Consider the following 18,300-nt stretch of genomic DNA (forward strand, 5'->3'; position numbering starts at 1 on the left):
AGGTTTATGTTTGGTTCAAAGGATATGTGTATCTAAATTATTAAGTATGATATAACATTGAGCTGAAGCTGGAATTTGGTAGTTTTACAGAGTCAAACCTGTTTTCAGCTATGCTAGATCACTCCAGATCATGAACATGAACAGCTCTCTGCTAAACGTGGACTGAAGTTGTGGGCAGTTACTGCTACCTGAAGAGGAGGCTTCTTATTTCTCTCCAGTAAACCCGTTTGCTTTCTTTTTAACATATCACATTCTGCTTTCATCTTTTAGTAACAGTCTCACTTTGTTACTCTGTCAGCATGAATAAAAAAATCCAATATTAACATCCATTTTTTTCCTTCCTCCTCCACTCTTTCAGACATACAAATACAAAAAAGTGCCATACCATGACAGCAGACAGAGCAGAGACAGATCCCAGACAGGTGATTCCAGTAGTGTAACTGGGATCCAGCATGTAAGGAATCATCCCGCCAACGCTGGCCGCCATTAGAGTAGCGTTCAAAGCGTGACGAGCAGGGAGGATGAGGGGAGCGCTGTTCAGCATGCCTGTGAGGACAGAAGTGGACGGTAAACATGATGACAGGTGGACAAGAAAGGAGACAAAAAAATATGGATCATGAATAAAATGGCTAATAAACCACATTATTTATCATTTGGCTGTGAGCAGAGAAGTAATGTTTGTACAGGTAAGTATCGCTATGTAAACAGAACACTCTTCATTGGATTTATCCATCGACAGCCATAACTTGATACCTGTCATTAGCTGAATTTCATGTTAGTGTATATTTACTCTTGTGTAACTGTTGCAGCCTACATGGAAATTACAGTGTGACTGCCAGGACTGGTGCCAGCACATAAACCTGATGAACTCTTTTTTTTCCCTTTCCTCTCAAAGCTGGCTGCAGTGAATTATGAAGCATCTATGAAGACATTCTTTTGCTGATAACTGCAGTTTAGCCTATCAGGTGCAATCCATGCTTTATGTACCATTTTGATAGTAGTTCACATCTATACAGACAACATGACCGCTCCATCACCCTTAAAAGTTGTGGAGTTGACAGAGGAGCAAAAGTTTCCAGAAAAATAAGTAAACAAAAAATATGAAATAAAAAAATAAAAATTGTATATATTTTGAAAACAAACATTAAAATCCATTATTGATACTAAACCTTGAGGTATTGCGGGTACTCTGTCATTAAGCTGCATAAGTCTAAATCAACTACCCCCAAAAGAAATTGGTCTTTTTAAATATATCTCTTCAATATATTTTACTTTATGGCTTTATTAGACAGGAGGGCGATGAATAGAGTAGGAAATCAGGGAGAAAGAGCAGGGATTGACATGCTGGAAAGGAGCCACGGGTTAGACCAATTTAGAGGGCTTAAGCCTCTGTAGTAGGGGGAAATTTCAGTGCTCAAGTACTTACATGACCTTATGAATAAGTACCATGAACTCACTTTAAAAAAACAAACACTTTGCACACAGACCTGCCACTGGCCTGGTAAGCTTTCTGTGGTGTACTGCTAATCAGTTCTTCCAATAACATTTCAGAACTGAGGGATATTAATCAATAAACATGAATAAAACATCAATGTGGAGCTCCGTAGAATGAAAAAGATGGTCCAAAAGATATTTGGCCATTGCTACCAAATCCTCTGGTGCTAACAAGCTAATTTCTGAATGCATTCTGAGTCATATGTCCCCTGAGTGTTATTGTTGCTGTTGTCAAGCAGTTGTTTTTACTGTAACCCAGCTTGCTGTGCTATTGAAGCCAAAGCTGTGGCTGGAGAAGCTCCAACTATGAGAACCTCTTATAATTCTCTTACTCATTATTTCTCGACAAGTGTATTCAGTTAGGTGAGCCGAGAAAGTTCAGTTACATTTATAATGTTAACCCTCTGATATCGACTTTGTTGTATATGATAAAATTAGACATGTCACTCAGAGTTTTAAAACTTTTTCACCATAAATCATAGCCACTTGTTTTTTTCCTCTGAAAGACAGCCATTGTGCCGTTCTAATTCCTTCGTAGTTCTTACAGAAAGTTTACTTGCAAGCCTGGAACTTGGGTGACTTTCTGGGGTCTTTAAGGATCAAATCAACATGTAACTTCAAAATAGAAATTTACCAATTTAGCAGTTTTAGAATCCATTTTTCAATTGTTCCTGCAGCAAGCAACTGATGCCATCTACCATATTGCCTGTTTATATCCCACAATGCATGACAGGCTGTGACAACCAATCGCAGGCTGTTCTGTTGTCACATCATGCTTTGCCACACAGTGCATGTGCAAACACTTTGAAACAGGAGAAGACAGCCCCTCTGTGCAGGAACTGCTTTGAATAACATCTCAGATTTTCAAAGTATAAATTTTTGCAAAAATGTGAATATTTTGAAGACTTTTGTCACATAATGGTTATGTTTTAGCTTTTTTTGGTTCCTAATAAATGGGTTATTTTAATCCCCACAGCAGAGATGTTCATCTGATGAGCCTCTGTTCTACAGTAGATTGTACATTAAATACTCCAGCTTTTCTCATGCTCACTTCTGCTGTATAAGCCCAGAAATTAAATTGATATAATGTGATTTTCACACAATTAAGGGGAAATAAGTTTGCTGAAATAACACCAACATGATACAGATTTGTAAAAGCAAAAAGTCACGCTTTGTCAGGTCAGTCCCTAAGAGGAGAAGACAACTTTTAAATGTCATGTCTTTTTATTGGAGTTTGGCTCGATCTTTTCTAATAGGTTTTAAATAGTGAGAAAATCTAAGCCCTAATTGGTGGCTCAAGTTAAATGTCTGATTTAGTTCCAGCTGTTTTTTGTCAACATGGAAAGCTTTGCCTGCATACACCATATCCTGCAGATATCTGATTGGTCAGATATCTAATTGGTCAGTGTATATCAGCCAACAAATGTACTAAAAATAGAAATCAGAATAGCTAACATACTGAAAATCACAACCCTGTGTAAAGACTCATTTTAGTCATACCTGGCTATGCCTCTCTCACCTTGCAGTTTGCCGTATGCAACCAGAGAGCCACTGAAGGTGACTCCACCAATGTATGTGCCGAGGTAAGCGACTATCTTGGTGAGGTTAGCTGCGGGGTCAGTGGCGAAGTGGGGGTACTCAATCATGTATTCAGCCACACAGGTGAGCACGGCAGCCAGCCCCACCAGGCTGTGGAAGGCTGCCACCAGTTGGGGCAGGTCAGTGATCTCGATCCTCTTAGCTATGGCCAGACCTGAAGAAAGAAAGAAAGAGAGGGGTGACAAATTAATGAAGGTTCCCTCACCCTGAAAGACCCACACACAAATAACATGCAAATTACAAGCATGTGCACAGACATTGAAGAGGACTGCTGGGAAGTGGGTCAGTCTGAGGAACCAGGTGTTGCTTATGAGGCCTATTCTGGGAAATGCCTTGTCTGTGAGTGGGTCTACACTTCCTGTGTGAGTGTGTGTGTTTGGGTCTGTGTGTGTTGCTGCAGGAAACTGTGCTGTATCTGGAAAAGAATGGTATCGTCTGTCTGGAAAGTTTAGTCTAGGATTCAGCTTTGTTACTGGAACAATTAGCATTTAAATGATCAAACTGTCCTGAGTGAGCAACACATGATGCTGACCATCTCTGCAGACCTCCTGGGTCTGGCGGTGAGTTAGTCATGTTGTGTTTGATGTAAACATCACAGAATCTCTGCTCTCCGAACACCTGCTGCTTGATTTTGCCAAGCTTAAAACATCTGAACACTCACACATATCCAAAAATCTGCAACAAAATTGTTTTCTGCAAGTGTGTAAGTTTGTCTGCAGTGTTTTATACAAGAACTTACCAGCAGTGCCACCAACAGCCATGGCTGCACTCATCTGTGCCAGGAGCTCAGGACTAGGCTTGAGGGCACCCAAAGTGGCAGCAAGACCACCAGCGACTCCCATCATACCCAAAGCATTACCCAGACGGGCTGTGGTCTGGTTGGAAAGGCCAGCCAGGGCGCCGACACAGAACAGACCTGAGCCCAAGTACATCATCTACAGGAGGAAAAAATGGAAAGAAAGTAGTAAAAATGAGGATTGAGGAACCGCAAAATAAAAAATATGACAGACTGATTCTCTTGGAAGCTTTTTTGTTACATGTGATTAAAACAAAGATGATGAGCTGACTTTAGAGCATCAAGGGCTGTTTGGGACTGATTCTAATGGTTTAAGATGGCTCTGACAGGGAACCACAGATATAAACCTATATTTAGTCTGTGGATGGGGCTCAAACAGCCTCTCATACCTGTTCAATATTGTATCCAGACTGCAGAGCAGCAGCATAGCCTCCGACGAAGACCCCACCAGGAAGCAGATACAGGTAGTTGTGCTCTGGAGGGTCAGTGGGACGCTTGAACATGTCCAACATCTTCTTTGTCACAAGGAAACCACCTTTGGGAAAAAGAAAATGAATCAACTTGTGCTTACAGCAACAAAAAAACCCATGCAAAAGCATGATTAAAGTAGTTTAAATGTACAAGAGGTAAAATGAGGATAGGACATTGTAAGGCAGGGATGTAAAAGAAGAGAGTTGAGGCACCTGAGGTACGGAAACAAAACAATTTTCACATGGCAGGTGCTTTAAAGCCAAAGCTTGAAATCACTGCCAATCCTAATAACTGATGTTAGAAATTTAATGAGTCTACTTCATGTCAGTGTAAATATTTCAAGTAGAAACCCTCAAAAGTGTTAGAGCGGGACCAGACGGTGTCTCACACTTTAGAGGAGGAGATCACATTACAACTTGTGTGTCTCCCCATTTCCCCTCTGGCAGGATCGTAGCCACGTGCACCCGTACATATGGGGGTGAATCAGAGGCTAGCACCTGTTTCATTTCAGTTCATGTCATTTTTAGTTGTGGACTGCCCTTCTAAAAATATGTAATAATAATAATCTGACTTGTGTTACTGCAGACCAATCTGAGTCAATAAATCTGTATGGAGGAATGTCGGTATAAAACCACAGTCACTTTCCACCTATTTTTATTTTATCCCATTATATTTCAGTCAAAATGTTTTTGAAGACACTATATTTAGAAATCTTGCAGAAATGAAAGGAAATCAGCAGCAAAAACTACCATGAGACTTTACAGTCACGCTGGCAGTTCTGTGAGATATGTAGTCATGATTGTTGCAAAACTCAAGGACATTTTCATTTAGCCTGCCTTTGTGCTCAAAATTACCTCTTGTGCTTAGATTTGTGCTCAAAATGTCCACTTGCTCTCAAATCTGATATTTCATAACCCATGCTCAAACCATTCTCCTCTTATTCAGCTTGCTTCTGCTTGCCTATGAAACTGACGCAGATTTTTATCTGTTACCAAACTTTCTCTGCGTGCACTCAAAACTTTCTCTGTGCATTGAAACATATTTTTTTCTCCTGGATTTTTGATGAACCATATGATAGGAAAAAGGCACAGGATCAACCAATCATGTTTGCTCTGCCCCTTAATGCTGTGGTGTAATTTGCTTTGATCTAACAAAGAGAGTCCCAACATTCTATCACATACACACACATTGTAAAATTTCAGAGACAAAAACTATCACAAAACTTTAACAGAAATCATTAAAAATCTGCAAAGACAGTGAAAAGGTGAATAGAGCATCAGTAGCTGAACTTTTTAAAGCAAAGTAAAGTCTGTATGAGAAACTGAGTTGGAGTTACAAGGATTCAAAGTCAATGAAGATGCTGTGTGTATGATATAGAATGTTAGGACTGTTAAAAAGTAGACTAATTATTCAGTCTTTGTTGCTGGATTCACTTGTTGCTACCTTTCACTAATTTTTTTAAAAATAACTAATAAATTAATAAATTAGGTCTATGACGGCTTTTGGCTCTCAGACTTTACAATGTGTGTGTATGTGATGAAATGTTGGGGACACCACCTTTGAGCAAATGCAAATGAAGTTTCGTACACATGCAGAGAAAGTTTGGAGTGCATGAAGAAAAAGTTTTAGATGTTCCCAGAGAAAAAAATCAGAGCATGGCAGTTTCACAAGCAAGCAGAAGTAACCTGAATGAGAAGGGAACACTTTGAGCAAGAGTGCATAGAATCTAAGAAAGGAGCTAAAGATTTGAGTGCAAGCAGACATCTGGGCACAAGCAGAGAAACTCTAAGCACAAGGAGATAGTTTTGAGCACAAACGGGTTCTTATGGAAAGTTTGAAAAAAAATCTGAGCACAAAATCAATAATTAATGCTCTCCAAACATCAAGTCCTTTTCAGTTTTGTAACAATAATGACTCCATAATGAGTAACCAGCAACACACCGTAGTAAATGCCAACATTAACAGGCTAACTGATGTGTGACTGATGAACATAGACATTAGTTGATTCATTAAGCAGTTTAATATTAAACAGACAATACTTAGGCTAGTGGTAGCTTGTGGTCACTTAATATCAGAATGTTCTGGATTATCTAAATGCCTTCTACAATTATTTTAATTGTTAGGCAGCCTAAGACAGATTGTCTTAATGTGGCATGGTATCAACTACAAATCGGGTGAAGGTTAATGACCTGTCGTCACCATCAGCTCTGTGGGTCGGGATCTGACTACATGGGTAATGTTAGAGTGGCCAGACATCTTTGTATACCTTATGGAGAAACCTGGCATCAACACCAAAGAAACCCCAAGGCACACAAGTCTCTTGATACATATAATTTAGTACTTTACAGTCATGTCCAGGACACAGAGTTCTGCTGAGATCTTTCAGATGGTTTCTCTGTAAGAACTGAATTGCAGCCAAGCCAGCAAGGACAAACCGTAGCTATACAAAACAAAGGTTACCATAAACAATTCAGACAAAAACATACCAACAGTGAACTTGAGTGAACTTGTATGGCTGGATTGATGAACTTTTTGTTAGTAAATTCTAATTGATTATTAAATGTATATAAGGGCAATGTAAATCAACTTAAATTCTGATACACTGTGTTTCTCTTCACTTGCTTCCACTGATTTACTGCAACCAAATTTGCACTGACATCAGCTGTGATGCAACCTATGGCTAAACCATCCTAACATTAAATTGAAGTCAAGATGCATAATGAATGCTCTATCATATCAATGTCCAAAATCACTGGATTGGCTGCAGCTGAGATGTTATCAAATACTAGCATTGGGGGAGACTGTGGCTCAGTGAGATGGGTTTCTTAACTGGGGGTTAAACCCCCTGCTCTTGCATGTTGACCTGTCCTAGGGCAAGACACATACCTCATTTTCAGTGGCGTACAAATGTGTATGGATGCAAATGAACAGGATATTTAATACTGATGGTCACTCTTCAAAGCAGCCTTTGCCATCAGTGTGTGAGTGTGGAGTGAATGGGTGTCAATGTGTAAGTATGACTCTGGGTGTAAAAAGCAGGCAGGAAGCTCAAAGCCATGTTCCATATGGACCTAAACATGAAAATCAATAATATTTCAGTGTATTGATTCTTCCATCAAGTCTTGTGGGTTCTGTGATGTAATTATCATTTAATGAGAGACAGTTGCAAAAACATTAGAGATCTATAACGTTTAAATATTAAGTGTGATTAATCTCAGAAATTCTGTCATTTATGGTGATTAGTCTCCCTTTTCTGTCATTTTTTCCAGATTCCACCTTTTTGTATCTAAAACTGTTTTTCTTTTACTTTGGATTTTTCTATTGTCTTGTATCACAGGTAACCGATTACCTGTTTGGGTACAAACCAGCTAATTTTTTAACAGAAAAAAGTAACTTTGGGTAGATTAGAGATGGTACCTTCAACTATGGGCTTGATAAAAAAGAATTCTGGCTGCTAGAAGCAGCAAAACTGCCTAACCCTGACTTCAGCTGTGACAGGATACTTATCCTCCGCATCTGGTCAGATGGGCCATGAAAAGCACTCCCAATTAGTTAGAAATAGCAATCCAGTGTTAGAATCAGTGTTGAAATTGGCAGAATAAATTAAGTCATTTAATGAGCTGAAGGATGGTGTTTTATGATATGTTGAAGGTCAGCTCAGTAAAACAACTGAATTGAATTTCAATGAAATGTCCCGATGCTTTCAAATGCAATATAAAAAGAAAAATTCAGTTTCTAATAAGAAGCTAAAATAGATGGTTATGAAAATGAGAAATTTGTTTTTTTTTTAGCAATGTAAAATAGAAAGAATAGATGGAGTCCAGACCATTTTAAATGTTACTCATGCTCTACTCAGCTTATACCACTTACTTTTAAAATGTACTGTTGTTTTTTCTTTGTACTAAATAACTGAAAAGTATTGACAGTATTCCTGCATGAACTCGCACTTCCCCCCCGATCTCTGCCCTCTTGTCTCGGGCTGACCAGGGCCGTGCTGCCTTGGGCAGCACTATAGACACGTTTCCATTGTGCAAGGTTGCTCACCTTCAGTTAGAGCAAAACAGGAGCACAGTGCAGCTCTTGTACTTGAAAACTGCCGATTAGGTATATCGAGTAAGGTATCAATATCAATAAAAAATTTGCCATCCCTAGTAAAAAGAGCTTTCAGTAGTCAGATCACCAGTAAAGTGCTATACAAACTCAAGTGCACTGACCATTTTTTCATTAAGAACTATCCTTTTTCAGATGCAGTTAGAGGTTACGGCCGTAAAACCAAAAATTCCTTCCCATAATGTTTGATTATTTTTAAAGGATAACCAGCAGAAGTAATTTACACAGCAAATGTGTATGCTGATGCTAAAAAAAGAAAACAAAAAATATGGAATCTGATGAAACCTGGTAGCTTATGAGAAACGAACATTAAAAAAATAAAAGAATTCAACAGTCTGGTGTTTTCCATTTGATCCCACATCTAACGACTGTAGGACGCAGAGGGAACAATATGCTTCAGCCAGAGACCTGTTCCTCACAACAGACACAAACATTTCAAGGTCTTTTTTATGGGAGCTAAATTTCAATACTGTGTTTCTTAGCTTTCCATGGAATGTTTTATTCTGCTCCCAGGGGTTTATGGGTAATGTGGTAAACCGCTTAGTGTGGAAATGAAACCAAGAGGAACTTTAAAAAATTAATTCAAACAACCAGTAAGAAAGTAGGTATGTCTTTAAAGGCTGTGGTATTTGGACATGCTTTTGTTGGGGGTAAAATGAACAGAAAGCCTTAAAGGACTACCAGGTGGTTTGAGGAAAATGCCACGGAGGAGTCTACAGAGACCATGTGGTATTCTGCATTTTTCACATTGAATATTTAGAAAAAAATGGTGCACTTTTAGGAAAACTAACTGAACTGCTTCAATGTGTTGTTTCACTTTAATGTGAGCTAATGTGAGCTAATGAGAGGTATTAAAACAAGTCCACGGCTCAGTCTGGAGAAAAACATTGTTTTTCAAGTCTATTAGAGGGTGATGAGTATTATCATGACTCCAGAACACTTTGTTAGTATAATGGAAATTATTAAACATAATAGCAGGAATGAATATGTGTGTGGTCCAGGCTGAGGTGGTGTGTAGAGAGGGCAGCTGTGATTTCAAAAGCATGTTACTGTTCAGTCTATTAAAGAGACATGACTCTTTAGCCCAATTTGATATTTTTTTGGCTGTGTGTCGCGGTGACTGGCATAGATGGCCGTGAGGTGTCTGTGCAGGTGACTCACCAGCAATGTTGACAGAAGAGATGAAGGCAGCCAGCAGAGCCAGAGTTTCAGCAGTGGTGGATGGAGTGTAGCCACCACCCATCAGAGACAGACCACCCACAGCTGTCAGACCTGAACAACAAAACATTAGGGATCATTAAGTTTTATTGATTCATTAGAACAGAAAGGGACACTTTAGCGTAGACAAAAACAATGAAATATCACAACAAAGTCAAGAACATTTCTTTAACTCTTGTTTCATGCACCTATTTAAGTATATTTTATATTTTTTTCATCAATTCTGAATATTCTGCTTGCTCCAAGATTAGACGTAAGATTTTAAGATAAATGTGAAGCACGGAAAGAGAGAGAAAGATAAAGACAGAGAGAGAAAGAGAGTGTGTTTACCAAAAGAAGTTCAGGAAACCTTGATAACATCAGCCCTTTAATGACTTACAGGCAGGGATGTAATGCGCAGCATCCCGGGAGCCTTCATTCACACGAAATTGTGTTTGTGTACAATTAAGGTTGACTAGCAGGTAAAAAGTGAATGAGCATGCATCTGTGAGTGTGACTGTGTATGCCTTGAGGCAAAAGAGTTGCATTGAATTTTCCAATGAAGCAAAGAATGAGCCTCTTGTATTTGTCTTTCTCCTTTTGGAACTTTCTTTGCTCCACACAACGTTGACCTAATGCTGATTTTAGGAGCCAACCTTGGACCTCACTAGATATTACCTCATTGAAAGCATCTCTAAGCCTTTTTTCACAGTACAAAGATAATGACATGCAAAAAAAATGTCATCCTAACATGGAGTTCTTTCTAATCATTACAATAGGTTGTGTTTTTTAATGATTTAAGAAAGACATAAACCTTAATTTACCCAGGAAAACTCTGTTGAAATTAAAATTCAAGAGTTTCCTGGCCAACACAGGCAGCAAGACCAAAGTTTCTGACAGACATTTCACAGCCATAACTGTATTGATTTTGTTTGATATTGTAATTGCTTTTGAGAGTTCTCTGCTCACCCATCAGGACTGAATTTCTGATTTAATGCACTGTTCATGAAATGTCAAATGTTTTAGGACAAACAACGCTTTTTTTCCGACCTGTTCAAAAGATGCTGGGCTGTTCACATTTTTTAGGTAACACTGAGGTTAGGAATAGTGTTTCACAACAATACAAGGTTTATTCAATCATAGTGATTAATGTATAACTAGAAAAGCACTCGGAGAGCGCAGACCTCCACCATTAGCCCTATCTCCCAATGGTGAAGATTCCTTACAATATTCCTGGATCTGTCCCCATGTGCCCCCCGCCACGGCATTCGCCGGTTATTCCCTCCCCAGTGGGGTGGAAACATGGCGAGGCAAATCAATGGCTTTGCTAAGAGTGGACTGTCATGGTGTAGGCATTGCCTGCCGGTGCCAACAGATGCACTGACAGTCTCACCTATGGTCTCACTGGATGACTGGAAGTTATGGCAGAGGATGAGTATTCCTCTGTTCCTCCCAGCATTGTGAGTATTCTTGCTACAATTCACTGTCTTTCTCTCTGTTATGCTCCGACTCATCTCCTCGACAGGGCGTGTGTCTTTCAAACTCTATAAACTCCAAAAATTTGAATAGAAACACACCCAAAATGCTCCTGGTGTAAAGTGGTGACAGCACAGACCTCTGCCATTAGACCTATCTCCCAACAGTAAAGAATACTTTAAAAAATTCCTGGATCCAGACGGTGATCCAGATCACTCCCAAAATCTAATCAGTTCTTCCTTATGCCATTTCTGACATTTCCTGAAAATGTCATCCAAATCCGTCCATAACTTTGAGTTATGTTGCTAACAAACCAACAAACAAACTAACTAACTAACAAACTCACCCGATCACATAACCTCCTTGGCAGAGGTAATAAAAGAGGGGTCTGGGGGTCCTCTCCCAGGAAATTCTGAGCATCCAAGATTCAGTTACATAAAGTTAACATATAATAACATTATCTTCAGATTTTACCAAAATAAGAGGATTATTTTCTTAATATTGACTTTAAAGGTACAATGTGTAAAACTGGGATTGTTAAATCCGGACCATCAAAATGAATAGTCTCCCGAGGCTGGTACATTTATTCAAACCCTTCCAATAGATCTTCCTTTAAAACAATGCAAGGAGTGGGAAAGACATTTATCAAGATTCATCTGGAGCAATAAACAACTGAGAGTGAGAAAACTGGGATTATTAGCAACATATGTCAGATTCTAGATCACATAGTTCAGTGTGGCAGCATGTGGTATGCTGTGGTACTGAAGAAACACCCACAATGCAAAAATCCAAGATGGCCGAGTCCTTGGAGGGGACCCTTCCAATGTACGTATAAAAAGACTTATTCTAAGTTCATCAAATTAAAACTGTTTTAAATACTCAGATAATTAAACACTAACTTAGTTTGGTCTACCAATAATATTATGCTTCATCTTTACCAGGTTTGTTTCACTAAATGCTACCAGGCTAAATATTACACACTGCACCTTTACATACACATTTTTTTTAAACATTTTAAAGTTTGAATACCTTAGAAACTCTGGCTGTAGCATGCTAGCTCTACCTGTCTTTCTTGCTACATCTGTGACTGGTTTTATAGCTTTTTAGATGCTTTGTCTTGATTTTGCCCATTGATATACTGTGTTTGGTCTATTATGCACGCGGTGACCTGACTGAGCTTTGCTATAGGCACTAAAATACTGAGTGTTAATGTGAGACTGCCATTTTTTTCTTAATGTAACCAACCTAGTGTTAGATATCAACTTATTGGATATCAGTGCACACTAGTTGACAAGGAGAGAGGGAAAGAGATGCAGACATGAGTCAGTATAAAGATATGGACTGAGAACTTTTAACCCTAAAAAATTAAGCTAGAAAACAACAACTGAAGAAAACATCTTAGGCAATGAGTCTTCTAAAATTTAAGACTTCTCACAGGTAGAATTAAGACTTTAATATCCTTAAATTTTAAAAGTCCAATCTAAGACTTTAAAAATCTATGGAAACCCTGAAATTCATCCATGAAGCACAAACAATAGTTTACTTTTCTTTTAAGTTCATTGCTTGTTTTTTGCCTTTATTCAGAAGGAAAGTTGAAGAGAGGCAGAAACCATGTGGAGAGAGATTATTTGAAGACATGCACCAAACAGCCCCAGGATCAGGACTTAAACCTACAACCAGCGCATGGAGGACTGCAGCCTCAGTACACGGGCACCTACTCCACCAAACACATATCCGGTAGTTTACCGTCCATCTCTTGGAGTGCAATTTTATTGAACAGAGTCCTTAATTCTAAACAAATTCAAGGAACAGAGTTTGGCATAGTAGATCAGCTGTTTTGATTAAGAGCCCCCTGACAGCAGATTTTTGTACAGTGCTTTTTAAATAATTGATAATCTAAATTGTTGATCAGTATTTTCTTTGCAGTGCAGAATGGATTAAGTGATCACAGAAACTCAAGCACTGACAGAAAACCAGTATCAGATATTACAAGAAATGCCAATACCAAGTATGACCTTTAACAATTATTTAATTTTAAACCAAACAAATATCTAAAACCCTAAATGTAAGGAGTGACACCTTCCAAGTTTGGCTGCCTTGGTTTTCATGAGCAACATGAAAAAAGGGACATTATACACCGTTAAGGCAGAGATCAAAGGACTATTGCCATAAAAGCTAAAAGATCAACTAGCCAGAAAGCCAACAGGCATCAGTGGAGAGACACGCTTCGACATACCGGGTGGGCCAGCGTCCTGTAGGTGTTTCTCTGATACTAACAGTAGCCGCCATGCTAAAGGCATGTGACGGTAAATCAGTGCTCTCAGGTAGATTAAAGCATTACTATCAGACATCAGATATATAAAGACCCTAGATACAAGAGCAGCCAGCGTCTGAAGAACTTAAGATCTCAGCAGTCAGAGTCGGTGCTGGCTGTAACTCTATAATCTGCTCATGAAGAATACAACTGTCCCTCATTCAAACACTAAATTCCAGCATGATTCCCTAATGTCTGTGACTGATTGTGTGTCTGTGAGTGTGTCTTTACGATGCCTGGCACAACAACAACAGGATTCAGATGGCCTGACTGTTTCCATAGCTGCAGTCTGTCACTGACAGATATAAAAAAGTAACAAAGGCCAAGCCAAGTATGAAGGAAAATACCTGGACAGGGAGGAAAGGGAGAGACAGGGGCAGACAGAAGAAAGAAAACTTTGGATTTTATAGCTGCAATTTATTTCATCTGTGGTTCAATTTTCCCCAATCTTAAATTTTACAGGTGTAGACTTTTTTATTTGTGGTTTCTAACTCTCCTGATTAGGGGTTTCTGGGCAAGAAATGCTAAATAATAGTAGTTAAGGAGAATGATGAACATTATTTGAAACAGATAAGCATCTAAGGCAAAAATGAATCATTAGTTTCAGATTATCAGGTTTAGGGCTGCAGTAATTGATTCATTTTGTAATCAAGTACTCTATCGATTCTTCTTGTGATTAATAAAGTACCTTAATAAGAAATATTGCATTTTTTTTAATCAGTCACTTTTACTTTTTCAAGAGAAGTAGTACTAGACATGAGAAAATAAGCTTGGTCCCTTTAATGAACTACTTTTATATTAAAAATTGGTATTAACAGGTTCTCTAAAGAAAATGTATTTTACAAAGTGCAATACAGTTCTGATGGCATTTATCAAAGTTAAAAGGAAAGGAGGTTTTCTTAAATTCAACTTTATTCACAAAGGCTGGCAGTTACACTCATAAAACAACCACATTGCAAACATTACAGATTTATAATAATTGACCTGTTTGACAAGAGTTACATGAACCCTGGCTCGCTTACGCTTTGTTAGCTTTAGCAAAAGTGAACATAACTACGCTAGCTACGCCATTAATGTTACTACATAAGCCTGTGTAGCTAAGTTAACTTTAGCAACATGAGTTTTTGCAAATGTAGCTAAATAGAATAGAATAAATTACATTTAAATTATTAATAATGCTGCAACCTCCTTCCAAAAGTTCTTCAATGATTACAAATATTAATAAATTAATACATTTTTGAATAACTAGGTTTTTTAATTGATATATTGACATATTTATATCCATTCTTTAAACATTAATATTTCCCAGCCAACTTGAACGCATCATCATACAATCATGTGTAAGCTTGTCAAGTATGCTAATTAGCGTCTGTTCTGCAAATTTCAACACGGACTTCAGCACTGGATTACTGTGTTAACCAATGGGACCTACTACAAAGTTAAGGAGAACTTTTCACAGCCCATCTTGGCGGATAAAGAGGTTAGAGCCATGTGATATCTGAGGTTAACTTTACCTATGACGCAGCTACACACATGATGGTTCCCCTCTCCCCCTCCTCCGAGGTTGACGGTTGAAGTTGAAGCACCAGTGTTATAATAAAAACGATCTTAAATAATACGAAATTCATAACTGGCTGGTGAGACTTTTTTGTTCTTCCTCGTTACAGTGACGCTCTTGTTGTAGTGCTGCTTTTTCAAATGCTTTGATCGGTCTGCTGGACGACGTGCTGTCAGCGACACCTGCTGAATAATGTCAGCGCTATTGTTGTTCAGTACAGTACAAATACACGTACCTTTACACCCCTACTGACTACGTAGCTTACATAAGTGCTGAGGGAGCTTCGCTTTAGCTGTGTTATCTACATTAGCTACATAGCTCTGTTATCTCTAGATAAGTGAGCTTTTTCAACATGAGTTTCAGCAAACAGAGCTAAAGCTAATTTATTATTTTTTTTTTTTATACTTTATTGTGTCAATAAGTAGAAGTTGATACAGAGAGTTGCATTTCTTTGTCACACATGCATTTACATTGACACATTTTCCCATTTTATGATTTAAACCCTTGTTCCCTCACCCCTTGTTCACCTTCACCCATACAGATTAAAGAAAAAGGAAAAAGGAAAAAGGGGGGATTATATGTATATAGCTATGTATATAATTTAGCTATGCAGATAATGTAGACATGTAGCTTACAAAGCTCTTTTGAGAGCTGAGCTTTAGCTCCGTTAGCAATGTAGCTCCATTATCACTATTAACAGAGCTATGTAAGCTACGCTTGCTGCAATGAAATGTTTTCATGGAGGACAAGCTTTTTTCCTGTAGGCAGACTGTTGATTGGGCTTTACTAAACATGCTGTAATCAGGTTTTGCAGGTCAGGTTTTTGACTTTGAACTTGAAGTATCCTAACTTTTACCTTAACTCTTACCCTAAACAGAAGTTTAATCACAATATAATTTGGACATTTTAGCTTATATTTCTGATCTGAGATATGCGGCATCTCAGATGAACGGGTCTCTGAAAAACAAACCATAGCTGGAGAAGCTAACTGCTAAGCTAAGCTGTAGGATAACTTGAGTATGTCTACCTGTACACCAATCAAACAACAGCAGTGATAAAAACTAAAGTCAAATGAACAATTTAGCACACGCTCTACCAACACAAGAAACAGAACTGGAGTCTATGGAAAAGACTGAGGGGATAAATTCAAATTGGAACTTGAATTTATGGGTGGTGTTTGGCAAACTTTACCCCATGTGAAAAAGGAAATTTTAAGGTTATAAAAAGGAAAGCATGTAAAAGAGCAGATAGTCTAAAAGCTTCAGACCCAGATGGAAACAGAGGTGTAACCAACAAGGCTATAAAGGAAGTGAAAACGTTCTATCTTTATTGTTGCACTGCTCCAAGGTCCGACTGTGCACACCACTAAATGATCAGAGGCCTCCCCTGACCATCAAAGATCACTGAGGGTGTGTGACTTCCTATCACGGTGAGGGTCTCTAAAGTGATCAAAGCTGTGAGAACACACACATGCTCCTACCTCTCTAACCTCTTAACCCCTGTGTGTTAAGCTACAGCCGACAATAAGGACACAATCTTTAAAGGTTTCATTTGGACTTTTAGGAGCAACACAGAGCTGCTGAAGTGGCACATGAAGTGTTTGATCCTCTAGTTAGCTCCTTGTTTTAAGCTCTGTGCTCTAGCTTGATCTGGATCTTATGATTCAGACCAACATTGTGCTTGTGGATGCTTGTGCATGTCACCGAACATTTCCCTAAATGCCACAACCGTTTCCTCCAGGTCTCAGGATCACACATTCATTTATGATCATTGAAAGCTTCAAGGCTGGGTGTGCTGAATGTATAAATCAATAAACTAACCTGAGATGGCGTTGGTGACCGACATGAGGGGAGAGTGCAGAGCAGGAGTGACTCCCCACACTGTGTGGTATCCCACGATTCCAGCCAAGCCGAAGGTTGTGACCATCTGAGTGAAGGCGGCATTTGGAGCTGAAAGACCCAGACCCAGCAGGGTGGAAGCACCTGGAACACACAGAGACAAAAGTTCAGAAGGAAAAAGAGGGTAAAGAGGCAGTTTTATTGACTTTCTGTAGACAATTTTAATGAAGTAATCATCACATACAGGTACATCTCAAAAAATTAGAATATCATGAAAAAGTTCATTATTTTTTGTCACTCTTTTCTGAAAGTGACACCCATATATTATATAGACTTGTTACACATAGTGTGAAGTATTTCAAGCCTTTATCCTGGAAATTTTGATGATTATGGCTTACAGATAAGAAAACCCAAAATTCAGTGTCTCAAAAAATGTGAATATTGTGAAAAAATTCAATATTGGAAAGTCATGGTGTCACTCCCTAATCAGCTAATTAACTCCAAACGCCTGCAAAGGTTTCCTGAGCCTTTAAATGGTCTCTCAGTCTGGGTCAGTAGGCTACACAATCATGGGGAAGACTGCAGACTTGACAGATGTCCAGAAGACAGTCATGGACACCCTCCACAAGGAGGGCAAGCCACAAAAGGTCATTGCTAAAGAAGCTGGTTGTTCACAGAGTGCTGTATCCAAGCATATTCATAGAAAGTTGAGTGGAAGGAAAAAATGTGGTAGGAAAAGGTGCACCAGCATAAGGGATAAACGCAGCCTTGAGAGGACTGTCAAGCAAAATCCATTCAAAAATTTGGGGGAGCTTCACAAGGAGTGGACTGAGGCTAGACTGGGGCACAGACCAACAGACATGGGCTACAAATGTGGCATTTCTGGTGTCAAGCCACTCCTGAACCAGAGACAACGTCAGAAGCGTCTTACCTGAGCTGTGGAGAAAAAGAACTGGACTGTTGCTCAGTGGTCCAAAGTCCTCTTTTCAGATGAAAGTACATTTTGCATGTCATTTGGAAATCAAGGTCCCAGAGTCTGGAGGAAGAGTAGAGAGGCACAGAATCCACAGTGCTTGAAGTCCAGTGTGAAGTTTCCAGTCAGTGATGATTTGGGCTGCCATGGCATCTGCTGGTGTTGGTCCACTGTGTTTTCTGAAGTCCACAGTCAACGCAGCCATCTACCAGGACATTTTAGAGCACTTCATGTTTCCTCCTGCTGACAAGCTTTATGGAGATGCTGGTTTCATTTTCCAGCAGGGCTTGGCACCTGCCCACACTGCCAAAGGTACCAAAAGCTGCTTCAATGACCATGGTGTTACTGTGCTTGATTCTAACCTGAACCTCATAGAGAATCTATGGGTTATTGTCGAGAGGAAGATGAGAGACACCAGACCCAACAATGCAGATGACCTGACGGCCACTATCAAAGCAACCTGGGCTTCCATTA

General features: G+C 39.1%; 1 protein-coding gene across 1 annotated transcript in view; it reads right to left on the minus strand.

Moving 5' to 3' along the window:
* The window catches only part of nnt (nicotinamide nucleotide transhydrogenase), a 53,329-nt gene that overhangs the window by 19,380 nt on the left and 15,649 nt on the right, over positions 1-18,300 (minus strand). Inside the window, exons 11-16 of the mRNA XM_041810769.1 lie at positions 16,836-16,997; positions 9,632-9,742; positions 4,279-4,424; positions 3,833-4,028; positions 3,014-3,247; positions 386-546 (exon numbers count right to left, since the gene is read on the minus strand). Of these exons, the coding sequence (XP_041666703.1) occupies positions 386-546; positions 3,014-3,247; positions 3,833-4,028; positions 4,279-4,424; positions 9,632-9,742; positions 16,836-16,997 (1,010 nt within the window). The remainder of the gene's footprint in view (positions 1-385; positions 547-3,013; positions 3,248-3,832; positions 4,029-4,278; positions 4,425-9,631; positions 9,743-16,835; positions 16,998-18,300) is intronic.

This window comes from Cheilinus undulatus, linkage group 17, assembly GCF_018320785.1.
Source record: "Cheilinus undulatus linkage group 17, ASM1832078v1, whole genome shotgun sequence".
Lineage (NCBI taxonomy): Eukaryota > Metazoa > Chordata > Actinopteri > Labriformes > Labridae > Cheilinus > Cheilinus undulatus.